General features: G+C 33.4%; 1 protein-coding gene across 1 annotated transcript; it reads left to right on the top strand.

Moving 5' to 3' along the window:
* The first annotated feature begins 6,827 nt into the window (after positions 1–6,827).
* On the top strand, positions 6,828–11,387 carry LOC137743341 ((R)-mandelonitrile lyase 1-like). Its single transcript, XM_068483218.1, has 5 exons — positions 6,828–6,881; positions 8,704–8,838; positions 8,963–9,622; positions 10,031–10,868; positions 11,026–11,387. The coding sequence occupies exons 2-5, from the start codon at positions 8,736–8,738 to the stop codon at positions 11,075–11,077; spliced, it is 1,653 nt and encodes a 550-aa protein (XP_068339319.1). The 5' UTR covers positions 6,828–6,881; positions 8,704–8,735; the 3' UTR covers positions 11,078–11,387.
* The last annotated feature ends 14,086 nt before the right edge of the window (positions 11,388–25,473 follow it).

The raw sequence follows: 25,473 nt of genomic DNA, 5'->3' as shown, positions 1-25,473 counted from the left end.
GTGTTACAATGCTTGGAGCATGGAGCACACACGTCTTCCTAGAGGTATTGTGTAACGGTTGCGCCGGCGACTCAAGTCGGCTCATGCAGTGACGCGTGGCCTCTTAGGGAGCCGTCTTGTGGCAATGCGTGCGGCGGCCCGTGGGGGAAACGGATGTCCCTTCTTAGGTTTTTTGACATTCGGATCTGACTACGAAGTCCATTATCCCAAATTCAATCATTTTAGTAGGGTTTTTACTAATTGGTCCTTTTATGTACTTAGGTGTGTTTGTTAGTGGCAACCCTGTCTTCTAGTTTACACGGCTCTTCAGCGATAAAGTATATGTGAGTGGACCTCTTCTTAAAATGCATGATTTTAAACGCTAGGATTGCATACATGAAAAGCATGGTTTCTTGATTTACATTTCATAAAGGATTTACGAACTATTGCTTTTATGCCTTTCAAGATATTATGGATTTGTGAATATGGTTTATGATATGATGATTTGAGCTAGAACGCTCCCATGGATTTATGATATAATGCTTGAACTTTTGAGCTCCGATGATTTGATATGAAAAATATGATTTGTGTTTTTTGTGCTTATTTAATAGGTAATTATACAACACATATACACAACACGAGTATGTATCTATCTATAGCCAAAGGACATAGTTGATGAGTAGTGAGATATTTATGACATACTCCCGTCATTGGCAAAAGAAATCAGTGTTGGACAGTTTCACTAGCCACAACTAGTGTCGATGTATTATGTACCTTTTCTTCTCTGGCATGACCCAGAGTCGTACAGCTTTACATTTGGGTGATGGGGCCTACCATATTTCTTCACTACCATAACCTAGTGTCGTACAGCTTCACCCTCGGGTGATGGTTATGCCTTCGGGCGACTATGATACCCCTAGTTAAGTACATTATCTTATGATTTACGAAGGTTTTATGGATTTTCCTTCGGCCAACTATGTTACCACTCTTGAGCATTGTTTTATATATACATGTTTTACGATGGTTTTATGGCATGTTATGGTTTTCAGATAAACCTACTATGTAGTACTATGTTGGGTTTTCAAAACAGAGGGTTAGTATGTTCAAAAGAAAAATGGTTTTACTTAGTATTATTATTATAAACCTTGGTCCGCTCACCATTTTGTTTTGTGCCCCCTTCAAAACTAAGAATCGAAGCATACAGTTCCAATGTTAAGGCATTCTCGTATCAATAGCTCCGAGTCCTCCTTTTGGTGTAGGACCCCCCTTTCTTTGTAATCTCGTCATTATATAATACTCCTTTCACAGTATTCTTGATTAGTTGTATGCTCTGAATACGTTCCTGCATTTGCATATTTTATTACATTTAAATTTACATATTTTATTTACATGCACTCTTTCTTCATAACTTTCATGCATGTTAAAATGGGTTCATCACCCTCGGGTGTCGGCCAACACATGCCCATCCTGTTGTTGGAGGATATCAAGATTGTGGCGTGTTAATGGGCTAGCAATAATGCGGTTCAAATTCTCCTTTGGTGAGATATGAACCTAAGACCTGTCATTTACAAGTGAAAATAAATAACAGTAGACCGTAGTGACATTTCTAACCCTTTTTAAAATCTTTGAAAAAAAACCTTTTTAAAATCCCAAAGAAAAAAACAAAAATAAAATGTTCCTCATAAATTTTAACCTTTAATGAAGACAAAACTCAAATCATCAGTGCAAACATTCATTTCGCCTAAAATTGGAGACATCGCTGGACTGAAACCTGTAATACTAAAAACGGAAAAAATAATCAAGTATTCATACGAATCAACCCTACCTCTAAAATTGCAATTAAACAAGGAAATTAAAATAGATATAGATAAACGAGAAGGATCAATCTCTTATGTTAATCTCGGTAAAACATGTAGTAGACATGGACGTAGCTATATTGGTTAGAGGGAATATTGTTATTCCTATGCAACCGCTTTCGAATCTCCCACCTCACAATTTAGATTAAACTAATGTAAAATATATTTTTCACATAAATTTAAAATTTAAAATAAATAAGAAATAAAAAATAAAAAAAAACCAAAACTTGGAAACAAGTAAAGAAAAGGCTAAAAAAGCGATACAAGACCGTAAAAGAGAAACCGGGCCAATACTAATTTGAATCTATCCTGTCAATACACAATACAAGAATTGATTTTGTGCAAGAAAACTGTTGCATTTGCATACCTCTTTAGAACTAAAAAATTTGGATTTTGGCCAAGATAATTAAACATTTCTGTATTATGTACTCTTCTTAGCTAAATATATTTGGCTAGCCTGTTTTTCATCCAAATTATTCGGACAAATCTTCTCTGTATTCTTAAACAGGGAGAATAATTGCTTTTTTTTTCCTTAGGAAAAAAAAATAAAGAAATTATATATACTAAAACTCAGTTTCCCAACACTATTCATTAACAGTTATTTGACGAATTTGCCCTTCCAGCTGTTACCATCTTTAGCCTGTTTCCCTGGGTTGCACAGTAAATTTACTAATTTGCCCTTGATGTACGCGTGTTGGTCATCGTGGCTTTTCCATTTGTTTCCAGAACAAAGCTTTTTCATTTGTCCCCAGACCCTGAAATTGAAACAAAAACCTACGTTCATCCAAATCAACCTACAATTCCGAAACCAAAATTCATCTAGATCGTTCCAATCTTCAACCTCAAATGGAAATCATAGAGTATCGTGAATGGCTCACCTTCCCTATCTCAAAAACGGAAACATCTTAGAAACTTAGCCTTCCCTCGTGCAGCTGAATCCCGTTCGAATTCGAGGAAATTTTTGAAACCCAAAAAAAGCTTGGGTTTCCTGGTGAGTTCTCCCATTTTAGGAAAGATTGATGGGTTTGGTTTCGTGGATTTTCTTTGTGGTCTCTACTTCGACGGCCATTCTGCATCTATTTAAACCCACGGTCTTTAAATATGGAATAAGGAATGGTAGTATTAGTGACACCTAAATATGCTAGTGCTTACTAATCTATATATATATATATATATATATATAAAGCCAACAACCCCTTTTGGGGTCACAAGCTTCACCAAAACGATTTGGACAAAAATGCCCCCAAAACAAAAAATTTCAAAAGCAATCCAAAATTATGCACCAAATAATGTAGGGATATTTTCATCATTTTACCAATATTTTTTTTAATAATTAATTTTTCTGTACATTTTTTTTTAATTAGTACCTTACAATAGGCTAGCAATAATGTGATTCAATTAGTTGTTCATTAAATATTATTTTCTCTATTTTTAAACACATTCAAAACATCTTAAGAGACGTGTAATGCCGGTTATAAAAAATGACTTTCGCACTCGCATAATAATGTGATTAAATTAGTTGTCAAATAATTTTTTTTTTTTTAAACAAATGATATTATCTACACTAAGGGGGAGGGGGTATGCTTAGTCTCACAATGGGCTAGGTTAAATGTGATTCAATCAGTTGTTTATTAAATATTATTTTCTCTATTCTTAATGTAAATTCAATAAAATGTAGATGAAAATTGAAGGACCAATTTTATTTTGTGAATTCAGCTGCTTTGATTGGTTTGTGAGGGGTTTTTTTAGCATGATCTAAGATTATTCATTTACTTCAAATATTTGACATTCCTTTCGTCAATTCACGCATATAAATACATTTAAAACGTGTAAGTCACACGTAACACGCCGTGATTCAAAAAATGCCTTCTGCACACGCATAAGTGTGCATGAAGGCTAGTTGTAGATAATAGCATCCATGCTTTCACATTTCAGCTTTCATACCCCATTTTATCATGACCAAATCTACTACTGATGCAATGCAACATCAGCTTCCACTTGGGCAATATTTTCCTACCTGAGTGATCAGCTTGTAAAAACCATGTCATATGACATATCATAGATTTGGATCTCATTCGGATTCAAGTTGTAGGGATCTTCACATCTTAACCATTTATCATACGTCGTGAGGTTAAAAATTATTTTGAATTTATTTATTTAAAATTAAACGTAAATAGAACCTAATAAAAACTGATCATACGATGTATAATAAATAATCATAATGTGAGAATTCTTAAAATTCCCGAATATACTTATTCATATGTCTCAACTATAGTCAACTGAGCATTTTACTACTCATGCAATATCAAACATCTTCGTGGACTTTATTGTGGCCCATTCATTGGTCACGGTCTAAACCTCCAAGTCAGATCGTGCGACGTAATAGCTAAGAAATTAATACAAGAAAACTTTCATTTCTCCTCTTTCTCTCTGAACCTCTCGAACCTCTCCTTCATACTTTCACCTGCTACATTTTCTGTAGACTGACAGAGACCTCATTGGAACCCGGGACTAAATAATGGATTAGTTCTAAACTTCTAATTTGGTGACAACTGAGGATAAATTGTGTCCTAATTTGTTTCGTGGTGGGTTAAAAACATCAATCAGTGGGCCATATAGCACCACCATTTGAATAGTAATTTGATAAAAATATTGTATGTGTTGTTTTAAGTTGTAACCATCGACACCAAATGTCCAAGTGCAGTGGTGGACACAGCATCGCCTACCACTTTTAAATATACAAAGGTGTTTGAACTTAATTAGAATTCCACGCCACGACATTTTGCGCTTGGTTGAGTTTTCATGGGGTACATGTCACATTCATCAACTATTTACATTTTTTTTTTCAAGGGCATCTTCATCCGCTAATTTCACCATGTGCGTTCTAAATATGTTGGATAAGTTATGAATGACCACAACTCCACATGTTGACCATGACTGGAAGGCACTCATTTCTTCAATCACTGGAGTTATTCTCACTCATGTCCGTCGCCAGCCAAACGGAGATGCTCACTGGCTTGCACGTTTTGCTCTTCTATCAGCTCAAATAGTAATTGAGATCGCATTCCTCCCGACCTGATTTCAGATATTTTGATTGAAGATTTATCATGTAATTTGCTACTCTTTTGAAATAATAATCTATCGCCTTTTCATAAATTTAAAAATAAAAAAAATTGTTTTTGTGAAATTACGTTGTTATCCTTAACTTTTTTGTTGTGATAGAAAACAAAAATATATTTTCATCAACTTTTGGTTGATAAAAAAAATTTCATTAATGTGTAGTTTAGATAATTTTAAAGAATATTTAAACTGGAATCCATAATAATAATAAAAATTCAAAAAAATTTGGTGAATGAAAACTCCACTTTTATTGAATAATAATTGATATGATAACACACTTAAATGTCATATTTATACCACTTAATACTACGGTCTAGTGATATTCCTCTATACTTGTAAGTGAGAAGTCTTAAGTTCGATTTTCGCTAAAGATGAATTTGAACCACATTATTGTTAGCCTATTGTGAGCCTAAACTCACATATTACCTCTTAGTATAGATAATATTGTTTATTTAAAGAAAAAAAATCATATTTATAACACCTCTTAGGCCTAAAAATTCTTTGGAGTCTAAATAAGAATAAAATTAAACAAATAACAAAACATCAAAACGTCCTTAAAACTTAAAAAGCCCATACATCATCGTAAGGCGATGAGTTTCATGTGCATTGCTGGTCTCTTTGAAACAATAGGTAGTGGGTCAAATCGGACACCTATATTTCAAATCTAGAAAGGTTTATTCCTTCTACTTGATTTTGTGCCTTTCGAATCCTCAGTCTATTTCGTGATTAATATACATCAGTCTAAATCTCCTTCTCCTACACTTAATTGGTGAGACTTCTTTTGATTTGGTTCATTCATATTATATATCATGTCTTCATTTTTTTCCTTCTTTTTTTTTTTTTTTTTTTTTTTTTCAGTTTGAATAGATAGGATAGGAGGGCTGGCAACTCAGAAGTACTCTCAATTTAATAAACAAGAAGTCAAAATGATTTGATGAAAATCGAGGGTATTTATGTCATTTTATTCTTATTTAATGAAGATTTTCCATGAAATGACCAAATTAATAGTGGACAAATTCAGGGACCAATCGATTTCAAATCTCAGGAATCAAAACAATGAGTCATGCCAATCTTAGGAACCATTTTAGCTACAAAACCTTACTATAAACAAAGTTTAGTTTGAACTTGCAGAATTCCATGCTGCGCCGTTTTTCGCTTAGATGGAAACAATTAGAGTGATTCTAGGTAGACCAACTTTTTAGATCTAATTTACAAATTATATGATGTCACCAATAGAAAATAAGCATATTAATCCATAGAAGTGGTCCCCAAAGTTTGCCACCATCAATCCTTTTAGTTGTTCTGTGAAAATTTTTGTTAAATAAAAATCAAAATGATAAAAATAATTTGATGAAAATTCAAGATATTTTTATCATTTTATCCTTATTTAATTGAGATATTTTAAGAAATGAGCAAAATGATTTGAAAAGTAATTTGATAAAGAAAATGTATGTGTTGTTAAGTAGTAAACCCCAAAGCCACCAAACATCCAAGTGCATACTGGTGGAATAACTATGTATATAACCAAAGTTTAGTCAAAATTGCACAATTCCATACCGCGCCAATTTTCACTTAGATGGAAATATTTTATGTACTGAATTCACACAATTGATATTTTTATCATTTTGTCGCTACTTAATTGTTCTCAAGAACATTTTACGACGGACCGCAATCTCAATGGTGGTAGGTAAGATAATGCAGGCCCTGACGTTCTTAGAAGTCTAAGTAAGACTAAAATTAACAAGTGAAGAACAAAGACTCGTATACTAAAGGAAAGTGACAGATGCATTGATGCCTAGTATCTTCAGCGGCCTAGCGAGCATCTATATAAGAAGGAAATAAGATCACAGCAAATCTACGCCATTGCATTGCGGGTAAGGAGTGTTGGAAATAGCTTCAAAACCAAAGGCAATATTGTGGTCTCGGGTAAGTCTTGTATCTTCTATGATTTATATTTGCTCTAAATTTCAAGTCTTTTTTTTTCACTAACAATATAATCCGATATATTCAATAAACATGTTGTCGTTGTTATGCTCTTTAAACTATTTTAACACGGTAAAGTGTCTTGTAATTTAATCGGTTAAGAGTATTTCCTAGCAGTTTAGGTCTCGTATTCGAATCTTCTTTTACATTGTTTAATGTAGAGTATCGTATCATTTGTATAAAAAAAAATAAATAAATAATAATTAGAAATTTGTCATGGTATAACTTTTTCAAAATGAAATGTCTTATTTTTGTTTTTAAAATTGAAGAAAATAGGAAGAGAGTAAGAGATAACGTGAGAGTGAGGAGAGAAGAGAGAAATTATAGAATGGTACTGTAGTACCCACGTGGCAAGGCCAAAGATAGTACTTTTTAATCCTATTAAGACACGTGGACTTGTGAATTGAATAATCAGTTAATAATTTATTAATAATGCGTTTAACTCTTCACCGCCTCAACTTCGTCGGTTGTCTTCTCTCTCCTCCTACATGACAATTCATTGAAGCAAAGCTCCAGACTTTCATTGGAGAAAAGCTCCAGACCTTGAAGGTTGCTGCAAATCGACAACTTTCAATCCTTCCACTATTTTTCAACTGCAAAAAAAAAATCTGAAAACTGTTTCAATTTTCCAAACCTTCAAGATTGCTACAAATCCAAAAATACAATTTTTCATCCTTTCACTAATTTTCAGCTGCAAAGAATTTGTAAAGTGTTTCAAGTTTCATCTTTTGATTTCTTGTTTCAATTGTTTCGTGTTCCTCTTTCTAAACTGTCGCCGAGGGGAACCGAGAGGAGTTTGACGAAAGTGAGCGAAGAGTTCAAATAAAAAAAAAAAAGTTTTAGCCCTCACCGTCGGTTCTATGGTGAACAGTCGGGATTAAGTGGTCCAGAGGGTCCATATGAAATTTGTCCGAAGAGGATCTAATTCCGTCGGCCGGTCATTATCTAAACAACAGAAGAAGGACATCGAACTCATCTCTCTCATTCCCATTTAAATTTTAACAGTGAGGAAAACCCAACTCATTTCGGACAGGGACCTCCTTGATTCAAAAGTCCCATTTAAATTTTGATCAGTAGTCGTTCACCGGTGGAGCGCACGGATGACGAAGTTATGCGACAGAAGGCAAGGAGGAGATGGACGAAGAAGAAAGAGATGAAGTTAAAGATTTCTTGAAGAACAGAAATAAGAGAGAAGAAGCCGGAGAGGTTTCAGATTTATTGATAGTTAATGAAATAAATAAAAAATTATAAATATTTATATTATCTTGCAATTACACGTGTCTTAATCTGATTAGTAGGTCCTTGCCACATGGTACTACATTGCCCTCTATAATTTATCGAGACAGGGAGGGAGGTTTAAATTTATTTTTTATTTTTAAAAGATGTTAAAATTATTTATAAGTGATGCTTAAATAAAAAATAGTAAAATTTTGTTTTGTGAAATTATGTTATTATCTTAACTTTTTCATTGTGATAGAAGGTTAAATTATCTTTTTATTTTTTTTATTGATAAAAAAAATTCTATTAATACGTAATTTAAATGAATTATTGTTATTAGTTAAAATGCAATAAAACGATATGATGGGAAATATAAGAGTTGCCAATAGCAAAATTCGGCACACAAAAGACAAATTAGGTTGCCAAACTGTTTTTCTCCTCCCATGTAGAGCTAAAATTTACAGTTTGGATCTGAGAGTAATTTCATTTCAAAAGTCTTTTCTTGAAGAACATGAAACTAACTTTGCTTTTAATATTTTATTTTCAGGAGAAAAACATTTATATTGTTTCGAAAATAATATGGAGAAATCAACAACTGCTGCTATATTATTGGTCTTGTACTTGTTTGTCTTGTGTCCTCAACCAGGGATTCATTCACTCGCTCCTTCATCTGCCGCTCCTGGTACTAAATATATTTTGAAGGTCGCATTAATTCTTTGAAGTAAATTACTGTGACAAATAATTTAATAACAAACTATTCTCTCTATATAAACTTTTTTCCTCATCTCTTTATTCATATAATGCAGATTCTAGCTACTTGAAATTTGTACGTAACGCAACTGATCTACCATTACAAGAAGAATATGACTACATTGTAGTTGGAGGAGGCACGGCAGGGTGCCCATTGGCAACAACTTTATCTGCAAACTACTCGGTGCTCCTTCTCGAAAGGGGCGATATTCCAACAACGTATCCAAATCTGGCGAGTGCCGAAGGGATTCTTGCAAATTTCATGCAAGAAGATGACGGTAAGACGCCTCTCCAGAGGTTTGTATCAGAAGATGGTGTAGCTAATGTAAGAGGACGTATCCTAGGCGGGACAAGTATGGCCAGTGGTGGTGCATACTCAAGAGCTGACAGTAAATTCTACAAGACATCAGGAATTAAATTGGACATGAACTTAGTCAATAAGTCATATGAATGGGTTGAAGACACTCTCGTATTCCGTCCGAATTTATCACAGTGGCAATCTGTTGTGAAAGATGCATTGTTAGAAGCTGGTGTTCGTCCAGACAATGGATTCACTTTGGATAGCATTGAGGGAACTAAAATCTCAGGTACGTTGTTTGACAATCGTGGAACAAGACATGGACCTGTGGAACTGCTAAATAAAGGACATCCGAAAAACCTGATAGTTGCAATTCATGCCACAGTAGAGAGGATCGTTTTCTCTTCCAAAGCATCAGGTATACTAACGTTCGATATATACAATTAAAGGCCATTGAGATTTCCATCTTTATTTTTTTTTCATTAAACCACTTTAGATTGGATTTTGATTGAACGCTGAGTTTGATCTTGTATATATGTTGCTTATATATTACTGTGAATAGACATGTGTAAGTACATTAATATGTTTTTAAAAACAAAAATCAAAGCTATCAAATCACAGTGGTGGAGGGGAATGTTGTTTTTGTATTATGGTATGGGTTCATACCTCATCGGCTTCTTAATCTAATATCTAATCTAACAAATTTATCGTTTTACAATAAAAAAAAATCTATCATGGAGTTAAAAACAAACATATTTGAAGGATTTGAATCTATTCTATATATTTAATTGTAAATATGTCCAATTCTAATATCAATTTAATGCAGATCCGTCAGCTAAAGGAATCATATACAGTGACACTAACGGGAGGTCTCATTGGGCATCGATACGTGGTAAGGGTGAGGTTATATTGAGTGCAGGGGCAATTGGGAGTCCTCAGCTTCTACTACTTAGTGGTGTTGGCCCAAAGCCCTACCTTACATCTCTTAAAATCCCAGTTGTTCACCCACAACCTTACGTTGGAAAGTTTATGCGTGACAATCCTCGTAGTAACATTATCATTTTGCCCCCAAATTCAGTAGTACCTTCTTATTCTCAGGTTGCTGGTTTCACAAGTGAGTTCGATATAGAGTCTATCTCTGGCACGCCATATTCTACTCAGGCCTATAGTATTTTCCCTAATCCAACTATTCCCGTGACGATAAATGCAAGTTTCGGGTTCTTTATGGTCAAAATTAGAGGACCCATATTGTCCCATGGTTCTCTTAAACTGCAATCATCGTATGATGCCAAAGTAGCCCCAAATGTCAAATTCAACTACTTTGCAGAAGAGGGGGACCTTTCTCAATGTGTTAATGCCATGGGGAAGATGCGTGATTTATTAAAAACAAACGCATTGAAACCGTTTAAGACTCGAGATTTGCCAGGTCTAGAAGGTTTTAACCTTTTTCAACCATCTTTACCAATGAACCAGTCGGATGATGCATCTTTTTGTCGAGATACAGTAGCCACACATTGGCATTACCATGGTGGATGCTCCGTAGGAAAGGTAGTTGATGGAGATCTCCGGGTCACGGGGATCAAGGCATTACGTGTTGTTGATGGATCTATATTCAATTCATCACCAGGGACCAATCCTCAGGCCACTCTTTTGATGTTAGGCAGGTATGCATGTTAACTGCATTCAAATAAAACCACATGGACATTACCTGTACATAATACTACTTTAGTTTCCAATATTTAACTAAATCCTTAGTTTGGACGTGAATAATAAGAATATATTGTTGTTGTTTTCCCACTCCAAATTTTGTTCTTTGGGCAGGTATGTTGGCCTTCGAATACTGGAAGAAAGATCAGCAAGCAAGGGGCGTTGATCATAATTCAACTTTTCAACCGTATATTGGATATCTTTAAGATTTTGATTAATTTCTCATGTAATAGGTTGAAGATTATTCAACAATGTTTAGTGTTATATATGGTCAATTTGTCATGTAATAAGTTGAAGACTATTCAACAAGGTTTAGTGTTATGGTTAAATTGTCATGTAATAAGTTGAAGATTATTCAACAAGGTTTAGTGTTATGGTTAATTTGTCATGTAATAAGTTCAAAATCGAAGCTAAAGGCACATTAATGTTAGGGAAATTGGTTCAACCCTATTGCAAAGCCACCAATAAAAATTAGTCCTTCTAAAATTCAATCTGAAATCAATCTGCACTATGCCTCTTTGATGAAAATACCCTCAGTTTGAGGCCATCTTCAACCGAAGGGTCCAGAGGTCCAGAGGGTCGAAAATAGCCCGAAAACAGTCTCCAATCAAGGGCTAGGCTAGAGGGCTGTGGAATCTGAAAGGGCCCCACGGAATTGGAGAGGGCTAAAGGGCTGGAGGGCTGGCTGCAAGCAACCAGCTAGCCAGCCTGGCCAGAAAATTCAGTTTTCCTGTCGGTTAATGCTTAAGAAAAAAAAATCAAATGCAACGACTAGCTGACGTCAGCTAGTCGTTGCATTTGAATTTTTTTTTTATATATAGTTTTATTATTATTTTTTATTTACAAAATTTTTCCTATAATTTCTATTTTTAATATGTTTGGCCCTTTGGCCCTCAGTTGGAGACGGTTTTTTGTGGTAGGGCTAAAACGAGCCCTCTGGCCCTCAGTTGGAGATGGAGGCAAATATGGTCATGTACTGTTCATTAAAATATTAGTATCTTGGAGAATCTTGGAGGGCCAGAGGGCTAAAACGAGCCCTCTGGCTAGCCCTCAGTTGAAGATGGCCTAAAAGCCCTTTTATGAAGTATTCATATGTTTTCTGAATGTTGATATTTTATCAAATATGTTATTGATATTTCATTGACATGTTGTTCATATTTTGTTATGGATAAACTCTAAGTGAAGGCAATTTCGTCAAAGAGAACTATTATTAAATACATTTTTGAAGTAGGGCTGATTGTTATTGGTGATTTTTTACCAAGGCGACCCAATTTCCCTTTAGTTTTATCAGTTTTTTTTTTTTTTCCTTCTTTTTAAATTGTTTTCAATCAACCCTACAAAAAAATTCCTTGCCAAACGAAAAGGATTTGTCATCTAAAATTTAAGCTGACGAAATTCTGTTGGATGAAGTTCGTCGCGCAAAATCCGTTGCTCAAAGGTTAAATGAGCCAAATGTGTCTTGTAAAGTTGTTAGATAAGTTTGTTACTCTTGTTATAGTTGTTAGTGTCACTCTTGTAATTTGTTACAACTGTTAGGGCTATAATTGTAATTAGGTTTGCACAATATATACACACACATACTGTTATATGTCTTGAAATTATTACATTGAACGAAAAAGGGAAAATTTTACAAACTGAGTTTTCTTCCTAGATAAGTTTCTTTAAGGTTTACCTCTAAAATGCAACTAAACAATGAAATTGTTTTTAAACAATATTTGTCAATTTTTTTATTTCTGTTAATTTCCCCTAGTTTTATCAGTTTTTTTTCTTCTTTTTAAATTGTTTTCAAACAATACTTGTCTCAGTTGACTTCTCATAGTAATTTTTTTGGAAGACTTGTCAAATTAATGAGAACAAAGTTCTTAGGATCCTAGGGATTCCGTGATCGCGATCGTTTATTGTATATCGTACGGTTAATTTTTGTTAATTATTATTTAATTTTAATTTTAAATTTTAAAATAATTTTTAACTACATGATATATGATGAATGGTCCCGATTACAGAATCTCTAGATCCCTAAGAAAGAATCCGGCCAGGATATTTTTCCATAAATTCATACTAAATACCAATTTAAACAATGCATATATTGTTATTGGTACTTTAAAATTTTCATTTTATATTCTAAATTTGTATAATAAAAAATCAAATTCCAAATTTCCATCCCAATTTTTCCGAGAAGCAAGCTGAATATTCTCTTTCCAGGAAGGCAAAGAAGCCGAAAAAGAAGAGCATCGCCGCTGCGTCGGCGGTGGGTATGGTGGCGTCTCTACTCGATTTCAACGCCAGTCCGAGTCTTTCATCTCAGAGCTTTGAGCCACCATTTCCATGGCCGACGGCAAAGTCTATCGCATACGGATTCTTCTTGTCCGTCAATGGCAAACCCGTCTGTAAGCAGATGACATCTTCAATTTTTTTTTTTCTTCGAACCCCGGTGTGCCCACATCCCGCCCCAGATCCGTCAATCTCCATCCCAAAAGCCAAAAAAATGAAAACGTATCAAAACTTTCCACACTCAGTACAGAAACAGAGAATTCCTACCCAATTTCTCTCATTTTCCCTCTAACCAAACACACCCAATTTTCTTCTCAGACAATATGCAGAGCCTAAACCACCCATTCCACTTCAAATTCTCAAAAACGCAGCTAAATCCATAAACCAAAAGCTAAAGAAATAAAAAATTTCCCACTGAGGAAGACGTTGAGGTTAGGGTGGGGCTCTGCATTTGCAGTAGGTTGGGTGGAAATGGCAGTGAAGCAGATTTGGGGTTTTTGTTTCCTTTTCATTTTCTATTTTTTAAGCTTTTAATTATTAAAAAAAACTAATTTTTTTATTAATTAAATATTTTTTAATAGTTGTTTGGCCATATGACCCAAGTTTAGTAGTCACGTGTACAAATATAGAAGTCATTATTACCACGTCATCACTTAACGGCTAACTTAACAAGTTTTTATAACATTGAAATGAAATAATAGTAAATATATGAGATTAAAATGTTTTAAAGTTGTTGTATGAGATTGTAATTGCATCCAAACTTCAGGATGCCAAATGTAATTTACCCTAAAACAATTTACATTTAAAGTTTAAGTTGGGTGTAAAGTAAAATTATATGGATTCAAATAAATATTTCCTGAAAACAATTCATATTTAAAATTTAAATTAGGTGTAGAGTAAAATTATAGGAGCTTAAATAAATTTTCCCTAAATATTTTTACAGAGAGAGGGCATTAATGTTATAAGCTCAATGCACATTAATGTCATCTTATTCTATTCAATTGTTCATATACAAATGATTGTGCGCGAGTTTAATTCTAACAATTAATGGTTTATTGGGAACTGAATTCATGTGCTTCCTTGAATAATCACGTACCATGGACAACAAACAGTGAAGTTGAGAGAAGAACTATTTTCTGCCGCTAACAAATAAAGGCTACCAATGCTGGCATCCCTGTACAAACACTTAACGTCGCTAATCATTTATGTGCCACCTGCTGTATGATATGAAAGGAGCCATGAAGAAATTCTTAGGGGTGATCATAATGGAAAATGAATTATTTCCGGATCTCTTCCTTCTAATCAATCAAATCAAGAAATTCGGATCATTGAAATTTGATTCAACGGTTACAAATATAGGTTCACTTTAAAAGTTATAATAACTTTAACAGTTGAATCAAACTTTAATAATCCAAATTTCCTGATTTGATGAATTAAAAAAAAAAGAATCCAAAGATCTCTTTTCCATCGTAATGTTTAAAGTTATTCCCGTGAATAACCATGAAGTATTATGATTCGTACAAAGTTAAAGGGGAAGTCCTGCTTTCTTTTATCATTGGCGTATGAGTCAATTTGATTATTTAATTGGTTGTTCCAAACAATTTCTTTGTTTAATGTCGAAATTTGAAACAATTTAATCCCGAAAGGAGTTCGGACAGGCAGACCCACTCCAACTCACTCTAATTCTTAGAATAAAACTTAAATTTTATGTTCTAAACTTATCCCAATTTGCTTATATTCTTGGGACAAATATGAGTTTTAACTCAAAACTTATTTATTTGGCAAATTTAGGCCATTATTCCCTCTGGATTAGTGGGGTTGGCCCACCATATATGTATATATTTTTTCAGTTTTATATTTATAAATTCATTGAATCCAACGGTTAAGATCTAATATGATCAAATCCAATGGTTAAAAAAAAAAATCTAACGGTCCAAATATAAATCCAACTGCTAAAGTAATTAAAAAAAATTCTTTTATGTATTTCATATTCTTTCATAGTGTTCTACGAGTTCTATGATGTCGGTTTAGTGATTTTTTAATATTTATCGAAATCTAAATATTTTGAGATTAAAGTGTTCATAAAATTAAATTATGATAGTTTACATAATTTTTTTTTCCTTAAAGGTTAGTTTAAGGAAAAAAAAATTATCCTAAATTCATTCTTTAATAATCTCAAGCTAAAAATTTAATCTAGAATGGTTAGAGAATAAATATTGTTTCTGAATTAAAAATTTTAGGCAAGAGTTGGAGATGATCTTAATGTCAATATAGGATTCTAAGGTACCATTTTAAACACGGCATTACACTATAAATATGTATGACAAATGGTTCTTCCATTGCTAATTTTCTAACCCTTTGTAAAGTCCAAAAACAAAAATATTTCTCATGAATTTTAACCTTTAATGACAAAACTCAAACCCACCATCGTAAACATTCATTTCGCCTGAAACTGGAGACATCTTAGGACTGAAACCTGCAATATAAAAAAACGGAAAAATAATCAAATATTCATATGAATCAACCCTACCTGTGACATCCCACATCGCTCAGGGGAGTGATCCTTATATGTATATTCTCATCCCTACTTAGCACGAGGCCTTTTGGGAGCTCACTAGCTTCGGGTTCCATAGGAACTCCGAAGTTAAGCGAGAAGGGGGCTAGAGCAATCCCATGATGGGTGACCCATTGGGAAGTTGCTCGTGAGTTTCCAAAAACAAAACCGTGAGGGAATGGTAAGCCCAAAGCGGACAATATCGTGCTACGGTGGTGGAGCGGGCCCGGGAAGTGATCCGCCCCAGGCCGGGATGTGACACTACCTCTAAAATGCAATTAAACAAGGAAATTATATGGAATATATATATATATATATATATATATATATATATGTGTGTGTGTGTGTGTAACTAGAAGGATCAATCTCTTATGTTAATCTTGGTAAAAACATATGGTAGACGCAGGGATAGCCATGTTGGCTAAAGCGAATGATACAAAAGTCTATATTGAATTAATGTATAATATTTTTCATATCAATAAAAAAAAAGCAAAACTTGGTAGAACCAGTCAAGAAAAGGCCAAATAAAATGATACAAAACTGTATTTAAGAGAAACCGGGTCAATACTAATCTGAATATATACTCTGTTGGAAATTGAGTAAATATTTCATTGTCCCATTTGGTCATCACTAAAAGGTTCCCTTACTTTTTAAGTCTTTGTTCCTTTTAGAAAGATATATCATTGTCCCACATTGGTCACCACTAAAAGTTCCCTCACTTTATAACGCTTTGTCCTTTTTAGAAAATTATTGGAGTGATGGATCATGGAGAATAAAATTGGACTCAACCTTGGGTTTGAGCTTTGGGGTGTGCCAATTAATTGATAATTAATATATATTTAATATATAATTAAATTCTTTAATTGATTTTGGATTTAATTATTTATTTTATATCAACAAACTCATATTTTTAGATGAAGTCTGAAGTGATGAAAGAACGCCAAAGAGCAAAGCACCCCTCCGAGAAGATGTAAAGATGAGTTTGAAGTGATGAAAGAACGTTAGAGACTAAAGCACCTCTCTTAGAAGATGTCTCCCAACACGCATTTCGTTCTCAGACCTGTTGTGAATAGGCATAAACATATTGTATAATATCCATCTGCATGGCATTTAGAACACAGAAAAATCAAATTCTTCTTCTACAATCCCAAACCTTCTTACTAAGAGAATCACAAAGAAATTTGTGAAGTCCAGTTTTCTAGTGCTGGAATCCTAACTTAGATCATTGAATCCCGATGAGGCAGACGCCCATAGAACTACAATACAAAGTAGGGACAAAATTTCTGTTTCAATGACATTACGATACACAAGCCTCAATCTTCAATTTGTCTGTTTTAATATTATTTCGTTTTGTTCATATTCTGTTAAATTATTTATTTACATTTATTATTTATTAGCATATATAAATTTATCATTGATTGTTAATATTTATCCCACACTTTCAAAGCACGATACAAGAATTGATTCTGTGCAAGAAATGTACTCTTGCATTTGCATGCCTCTTTAGAACTCAAATGATTTGGATTTTGACCAAGATAGCTTTGTCTCCATTAAGTACTATATATATATATATATATATATATATTCGGCGAGCCTGTTTTTCATCCAAATTGTAAGGCCAGATTTTCTCTGTATTCCTTAACAGGGCGAATAATTGCTTTTAATGTTTTTCCTTAATGAAAAAAATTAAAGAAATGATACTAAGGACCTAATATGACAGTTGATTACAAATCCGAAATAATAGTCCAATACAAAGGAATGAAGTTACTCTAGCATAGTTGGAATTAAAAAGTTTGGATCTGAGTCGGCGGCCGTAAGACTACGAAAAAAGAGAATCTAAATACAAATGAATAAAACTATGCTACTTCGGATAATTAAAATTTAGCAATTTGGATAAGAGTTGGTGCAATAATATTGCAGTTGTTTTCTATTTGTAAATAGCAGTCGAAATACGAAGGATGGAATCGTTCACAGGATTTACAAACTCTAAATATACAAGTTTGTGCTCTAAACTTGATGAATAAGAAAATAACGAATAGTACTGTTATTGACACCTAATTGTAGATAATGGCATCCATGCTTTTGCCAAATCATGACCAATCTACTACTGATGCAATGCAACATCAGCTTCCACTTGGTTAATATTTTCGGAGCTGATCAGCTTGTATAAACCTTGTCATATGGCATACATAGCACAACCGCTGAGAAATCTAATATTCAAGCAATGTCAATCATCTTCGTGGACTTTATTGTTTGATGAAATACATTGGTCAGGGTCTAAACCTGCAGGTCAGATAGTGTGGCTCAATCAGTCGGCTATGTAGAATGACAATTTAAAAAGTAATTTCACATAAGAAAAGTATGCGTTGTTAAGCCGTAAACCCCAAGACACCACAAATGTCCAGGAGCAGACTGGAGGAATAATTGTGTGTGTGTGTAAACAAAGTTTAGTCAGATTTGCAGAATTCCATGCCACGCTATTTTTCGGTTAGATGGAAATAATTTATGTACCTGACATAGACATAGTCGACTTTTCGAGGGGCACCTGTAACATTCTTCAAACTATACATATTAATTAAATCGCTATTTGCTTTTTTCAAAAAGATCTTATGAATGACCGTAATCTCAATGATATTGATAAGATATGCAGGCCCAGAGGTTCTCAAGAATCCAAGTAAGAACAAAATTAAATAAATAACAAAAAGTCATAAACATCTTTAAAACTCAAAAATTCTAATATAACATTGTGCTGTTACGCGCAGTCACGCAACCGTTGTTGGTGGAAGCGCTGACCAAACACGATGAGTTTTGGCAACAGAAAAAAATAAAATAAAAAACAACCATACTTCATCGCAATCTTATTGAATAGAAGTAGGGTTTTATAGGTATTTTTTTACCAAGGCGACCACATTTCCCTTAGTTTTATCGGGTATTTTTTTCTTCTTTTTAAATTGTTTTCAATTAACACTACAAAAAATTCCTTGCCAGACGAAATACTTTTTTTGGGCTAAATAAGGATTCGTCACCTAAAATTTCAATGGACGAAACAAAGTCTTCGGGTAAAGTAGCGTCCACCCTTGGCTGACGAATATATCTTGCTCGATGACATGGTTTCGTCGAGTTTTTGCAAATTAAATACTTTAGCTAGATGAAAGCAACTGTTTAACAAAACTAAAATAAAAATGCAATAAAAGTTTGCTCCACGAATCTGTTCATCGGGTAAAGCCATTAATTTTTTTATTGGAAATTAAAATAATGTTTAATTTAAATTATTTAAATCTATTTTTATTAATCTACAAAACTAAAATAAATCACAACTTTCCAAGCACAATACAAGAATTGATTTTTTGCTAGAAATGTACATTTGCATTTGCATACCTCTTTAGAACTCAAATGATTTGGATTTTGGCCAAGATAGCTTTGTCTCCATTATGTACTCTTCTTAGCTATATATATATATATTCGGTGAGCCTTTTTTTTCATCCAAATTATAAGGCAATATTTTCTCTGTATTCCTTAACAGGGGGAATAATTGCTTTTAATGTTTTTCCTTAACGAAAAAAATTAAATAAATGATACTAACGACCTAATATGACAATTGATTACAAATCCCAAATAATAGTCCAGTACAAAGGAATGAAGTTACTCCAGCACATTTGGAATTAAAAAGTTTGGATCCGAGTCGGTGGCCCTAAGACTACAAGAAAGAGAGTCCAAATACAAATGAATGAAATTATGCTACTTCGGATAATCAAGATTTAACAGTTTGGATAGGAGTTGGCGCAATAATATTGCAGTTGTTTTCTCATTGTAAATAGTAGTCGAAATACAAAGGATGAAATTATTCACAGGATTTAAAAACTCTAAATACACAAGTTTGTGCTCTAAACTTAATGAATAAGAAAATAAAGAACAGTAGTGTTAGTGACACCTAATTGAATATAATGGCATCCATGCTTAGCCAAATCATGACCAATCTACTACTGATGCAATGCAACGTCCGGTTCCACTTGGTTAATATTTTCCGAGCTGATCAGCTTGTATAAACCTTGTCATAAGGTATATCACAACTACTGAGCAATCTATTATTCATGCAACATCGATCATCTTCGTGAACTTTATTGTTCAATGAAATTCATTGGTCAGGGTCTAAACCTGCAGGTCAGATCGTGTGGTTCAATCAGTCGGCTATATAGAATGACGATTTAAAAAGTAATTTCATATAAGAAATGTATGTGTTGCTAAGCCGTAACCCCCAAGGCACCACAAATGTCCAGGCGCAGACTGGAGGAATAATTATGTGTGTGTGTGTGTATAGAAATAAACAAAGTTTAGTCAGATTTGCAGAATTCCATTCCACGCCATTTTTCGGTTGGATGGAAATAATTTATGTACCTGACATAGACAAAGTTGACATTTCAAGGGGTACCTTTCTTCAAACTATACACATTAATTTAATCGCTATTTGCATTTTTTAAAGACATCTTATGAGTGACCGCAATGTCAATGATATTGATAAGATAATGCAGGCCGAGAAGTTCCTAAGAGTCTAAGTTAAGAACAAAATTAAATAAATAACAAAAGGTCAAAAGCATCTGCAAAACTTAAAATTCTAATTCACCAAAAAAATAAAAATAAAACCTTAAAATTTTAATATAACACTATGACGTTACACGCAATCACGGCCGTTGGTCACCGGTGGAAGCGCTGATGCCAGACATGATGACTTTTGGCAACAAAAATAAAACCATACTTCAGTGCAAGGCTATAAGTTTTATCCGACTATTAATTAAAAAATCATATATCATTGTTACTTAGTATTACGGTCTAGTAGTATTATTCTTACTTATAAGTAAGAAGTCTAGGCTTAACCTACATCCCTCTCCTTCAATGTAAATAGTATCATTTATTATAAAAAAAACAAAAAAACAAACAAACAAGTCATGGTTTTAAATCCACACCAGTCTCTTTAGTAACAAATCTCTTTCTTACACTTAATTGGTGAGATTCTCTTAGCAATTATTTTGTAGGCCAAAGTCATTGTAACACATGTACTTCTCCGTTATTAAAATTAAAATGCCAACCAACTTCGGGGACCAAGTAAAGGCTGAACAGGACAAATCCTAGACCTGGTCCTCCTCCTTCCCAAGTAAAGGCTGAACAGGATAAATCCTACACCATGTCCTCCTTCCCATGTCTTAAGCCATCTTTAAACAAGAGCTGGCCAGAGAGCTCGTTTTAGCCCTCTGGTCCTTCAAAAAATTAATATTTTAATGAACCGTACAAGGCCATATTTGTTTTCATCTCCAACCGAGAGCCAAAGGGCCACAAAAAACCGTCTCCAACCGAGGGCCATAGGGCCAAACATAATTTATTATTTAAATTTAATGTTATTTAATGTTGTTTCATATTACTTAATTTAATTTAATGTTGTATAATGGCTTAGGAAGTTATAGGAAACAAATAGAATTTAAAAAAAAAAAAAAAAAACAATTTAAAAAAATTCTGTAAAAAAACAAAAATTAAAAAAATTAAAAAAAAAAAAGCCGTTATATTAAAAAAATTTCATATTTGTGTTAGTTATAACCGACACTACTTCTGTCAGATAGCCATTTATTTCAAAATTTTCTGGCTATTTGTGTCGGTTATAACTGACACCATTTCTCTTATTTCTGTCAGTTATAACCAACAGAAAAACCAACACTACTTAAAAAATTTCCAACCAGCCAGGGCTGGCTGGCTGATTGCACGTGGCCAGCCCTTTGGCCCTTTCATATTCTGTGGGGCCCACGAGCCCTTTGGCCTAGCCTTGGTTGGAGACGGTTTTCGGGCTATTTTTGGTCCTCTGTACTCTTCGGTTGGAGATGTCCTTACATAAAAAAGTGAAGAACGAAGACTCATGTAATAAAAGATAAGTGACAAATGTTGGAGTTTTTTTAGTAGAAATCTCATTCTACTAGAAGTCAAGTTTTCCGATGTTGGGATCTTGACTTAATTAGATCGTTGAATTTTGGTGAAACGGACGTCCAACGAATTACAAGCACAAAGTAGGGACAAAATTCTGTTTTAAGAATATTGCGGTACATAAGCCTCAATCATTATTTTATCTGTTTAAAGTTAATTTCGTTTTGTTCATATTATTGAGTTGCATTTATTATTAGTATATTCAAATTTATTTATATATGTAAATTGTCATCAACTGTTGATAAGCATCCAACAACAGATGCTTAGAACCTTCAGCGGCCTAGCGAGCAGTTATATAAGAAGGAATAAGATACAGCAAATCTATGCCATTGCCTTGCGGGTAAGGAGTTCTTGGAAATAGCTTCAAAACCAAATGTGATACTGTCGTCTCGGGTAAATCTTGTCTCTTTTTTTCACTAACAATCTAATCCGATACTAAACATGTTATTGTTGTCAAGTGTAAGAAATGAAGAGCCATGAATAAGTTGAGAAAGGGAAGGCTAAGTTTGTTATTCATTCCCTTCAGTCTATGAAATATACGGTTTTTCTTCTGCTTTTCTCTTCCTTCTCTGCTTTCTTTTATGCTTAACATGGTATTTGAGATTTTATGCTTAACATGGTCTTTGAGTCACATTGATTCATGAGTGAAGTAAGGGCAAATTTATTAATGGATCTGGGTGGTCCTGAAACCTTATGAAAGCTCTGAGAAGCACCTGTGAAGATCTTTAAGGACCACCCGATGGTCTAAATATGTGCTGGTTTTAGAACTCTATAGATTGTAGCGCAACAACTAGCAGAGGGTTAATGAAGAAGATGAAGAAGTCTTAATTCAAAAATGGTACTCTTACCATTGTACTATTATTTGTATCATATCTCTAATATATATGAAACCTACATGCGTTGATGGGCCAACCCTACCTCCACTAGAAAGATGATACAAATAAGTGCTAAGTGTAGTATTACTCGTCTTAATTTTGTTTTTAATGATTTGGCCAAAACAACATGGTTTTGGGTAGGCCATTCTAGAAAAAAATTAAAACTCTCTTTCGTCTACAAACCCGAGGCCCAACTATTTTTCGCGCGATTCCCTCATTAATTAACACAAACCCCAAATCCATCCCTCCAACCCTAATCCCAACGGTAACCCACCACCATCAATCCAGCTCTCTCCACCATCACATGAGATTTTATAATTTTTGTCTTATGTGTATTAGATGAAAATATTTATATAATTATTGTGATATGGTTTGTTATTTTTTTTACTAATTTGATCATATGCTGGTTAATTCATATATACATTTTTATGTCTTCATTAGTGAATATGATTTATTATTTTTTATTCTGAATAATTGGCTTCGGTTTTATCAGTTGCAGTTGCGTTAGTGAATAGTGCATTTTTCGCTATAAATATCATTAAGCATTCACTCCTCAACAAAATAAAAAATTAATGGTTAAGTGATAGTTTAATTGTGTAGTAAGATTTTTTTTTTCTTGTATCGATAATGAAATATAATGAAACGTTTTCGAAGTATGAAACCTTGTCGTAGACAAATTTAGTATTTGTACTATCATGGTTTAGGAATGAAAAGTATTTATTGTTAATTTTTTTTTAAAAGTTATTTGTATCTAAGTTGTATTTGAAACTTTTATATTAGAAACACCTGATATTGAAATTCTAAATCCACCACTAGCGTGAAGTTCACATGCGGTAGCGAGGGGAAGGAGAAGGCGGAGGGATCAATGGGTTCACATGACCCCAATAACTCTATATAATTCCAATATAATTTTTGCTACAGATCCCAATACCCTAATAAGAACTTCCAACAATTAGCTTCAGTGTAAGTTTTACGCAATAGTCTTCGTGCGTTTAAATTTCTTATTTGATTTCCATTATTTCTCAACACTCTATTCATCAATAGTCTTTCATAGTAAGTTCAATCAATTGAGAGGATTGATGAATAGACTTTCACAAAAGTTGTATTTGTTCATGTGTGGAGGGAGGCCAATATTGTGGCAAATGCATTGGCTATTTTAGGGTTAGTTTGGGGTTTCTGTGTTGTGAAAAAAAAAATATTGTTTTCATAAGCAAGAGTTTTCTGCTGGTTTGGATCCATGTTTTGAAAAAAAAAAAGTTTTTTTATTTTTTTATTTACCAAACACAATTTTAGCTCAAACTTTTTTTAAAAACGACTTTTTAAAAAAAATTTCAGGAATGCCAAACCAGTCCTTAATGGTTGTGATTGCTTAAGTGAAAATAGTCTAATTACTTAGTGAAAGTTAATATGTGATTATAATTGTTATAATTTGGTTGTATACGTCGATATAAGTGATGACATTATCAATAATGATATAGTGCAACGACAAATCCAAAATATAACAACCAGTCATGAATTATAAATGTAATTTTATAAATAATATCACTTCATATTATTCCAACTCTAAAAGTTTACTTGTCCAATCATACTCCATATTTCACACTTCAAAATTAAATATTCCAACAAAATTCTATTTTCTAGTTCTATTTTTATTTGGGGTGTGAAATCCACACACTCCTTATTAATTTTTGTTCTTTGATCTTCTTCAATTCATTCGATCCAACAACTAAAAATTAAGAGGGTGTGTGGACATCACACCCCTTTTATTTTTGTGAAAATATTATGCTTCATTTATAATTGCACTCACACCTCATCCTCTTTCTCATTTTATTTTTCACCTATAGGCTTAAATTAAAGATCTTAATAGAAAGTGGCTTGTAACTCAGTTGGTTAAGAGTATTCTCTCTTGCACTCATTTAACCACAAGATTTTATTAGTTTATATCTACAGGATTAAAATATTATCCTATCGTTTGTTAAAAAAAAAAAAAATCTTTATTAGAAATTTGTAATCGTATAATTTTCTTGAGAGAAGGAATGTTTTTATTTTAAATTATGATAGAATATTAGTTCAAATGCAAAAATGATTGAAGGAAAATAAGATTTCTTTAGACCAACTCTAGGGGGGAGTTGCCAAATGCAAAATTTGGCAAACAAAAGACAAATTTTATGTTGCGAAACTGTTTTTCTCCCCCAATCCTACAATGCTAAAATTTAGCACCTTAGCTATTTTAAATGTCAAACAAGTAGTTTAGTCTCATATTTCTTTTGTTAACTTTTTTTTTTTTTTTCCAATACATTTTGTTATCTTAAGTTATTTTTACGAACATCTTAACTTAAAAAATTTAAATTGTGACAAGAATTCAAAATTGCACAATTTGTGACAATATTGACTTCAATGTTGAAAATAGGAAATGTTTGCGAAAAAAAAACAAGGAACATATTATATATGCTGCAATAACATGACCAATAGTTCTAAAACTTGGGTGCTCAACTCACCATACGTTTGCGCGTGCCTCTGGGTGGGCACGTGCCTCCGAGCGCGTCCACATCAAGCCTAGTCACACCATTCAAGTGCTTCTGAATGGTGGAAACCGTTAGAAATAGCAACTTGAACAATAGTTCTAAAACTTGGGAATGTAGAAATTGAATTTTTAGCACCAAATGGACTTGGGTTGGGATAGGATTTGGTTGCTAAACTCTTAAGTTTAGAGTCGAGCTCTTTCAACTCCATATATGGAGCTCAAAAAAAAAAAAACTTGTCGGACCTTGTGTGTTTTAGAGTATGACTCGATAGCAATTTTACTCCAAAAGTCTTTGCTTGAGGAACAAGAAACTAATTTTTCTTTTAATATTTTATTTTCAGGAGAAAAAAGGAAAATCTTGTTTCGAAAACAAT

Source organism: Pyrus communis, chromosome 8 (genome assembly GCF_963583255.1).
Source record: "Pyrus communis chromosome 8, drPyrComm1.1, whole genome shotgun sequence".
Classification (NCBI taxonomy): Eukaryota; Viridiplantae; Streptophyta; class Magnoliopsida; order Rosales; family Rosaceae; genus Pyrus; species Pyrus communis.
The sequence above is the reverse complement of the archived record's forward strand: the minus strand, read 5'-3'. Positions and strand labels throughout refer to the sequence as shown.

What these genes read in the sequence shown, in the direction of transcription:
- LOC137743341 (XM_068483218.1), top strand. Translation starts at nt 8,736, where the DNA reads ATGGAGAAATCAACAACTGCTGCTATATTATTGGTCTTGTACTTGTTT. An exon ending in TTTCTCTTCCAAAGCATCAG is followed by an intron (nt 9,623 to 10,030) that starts GTATACTAACGT and finishes AATTTAATGCAG; the next exon opens with ATCCGTCAGCTAAAGGAATC. An exon ending in ACTCTTTTGATGTTAGGCAG is followed by an intron (nt 10,869 to 11,025) that starts GTATGCATGTTA and finishes TTCTTTGGGCAG; the next exon opens with GTATGTTGGCCTTCGAATAC.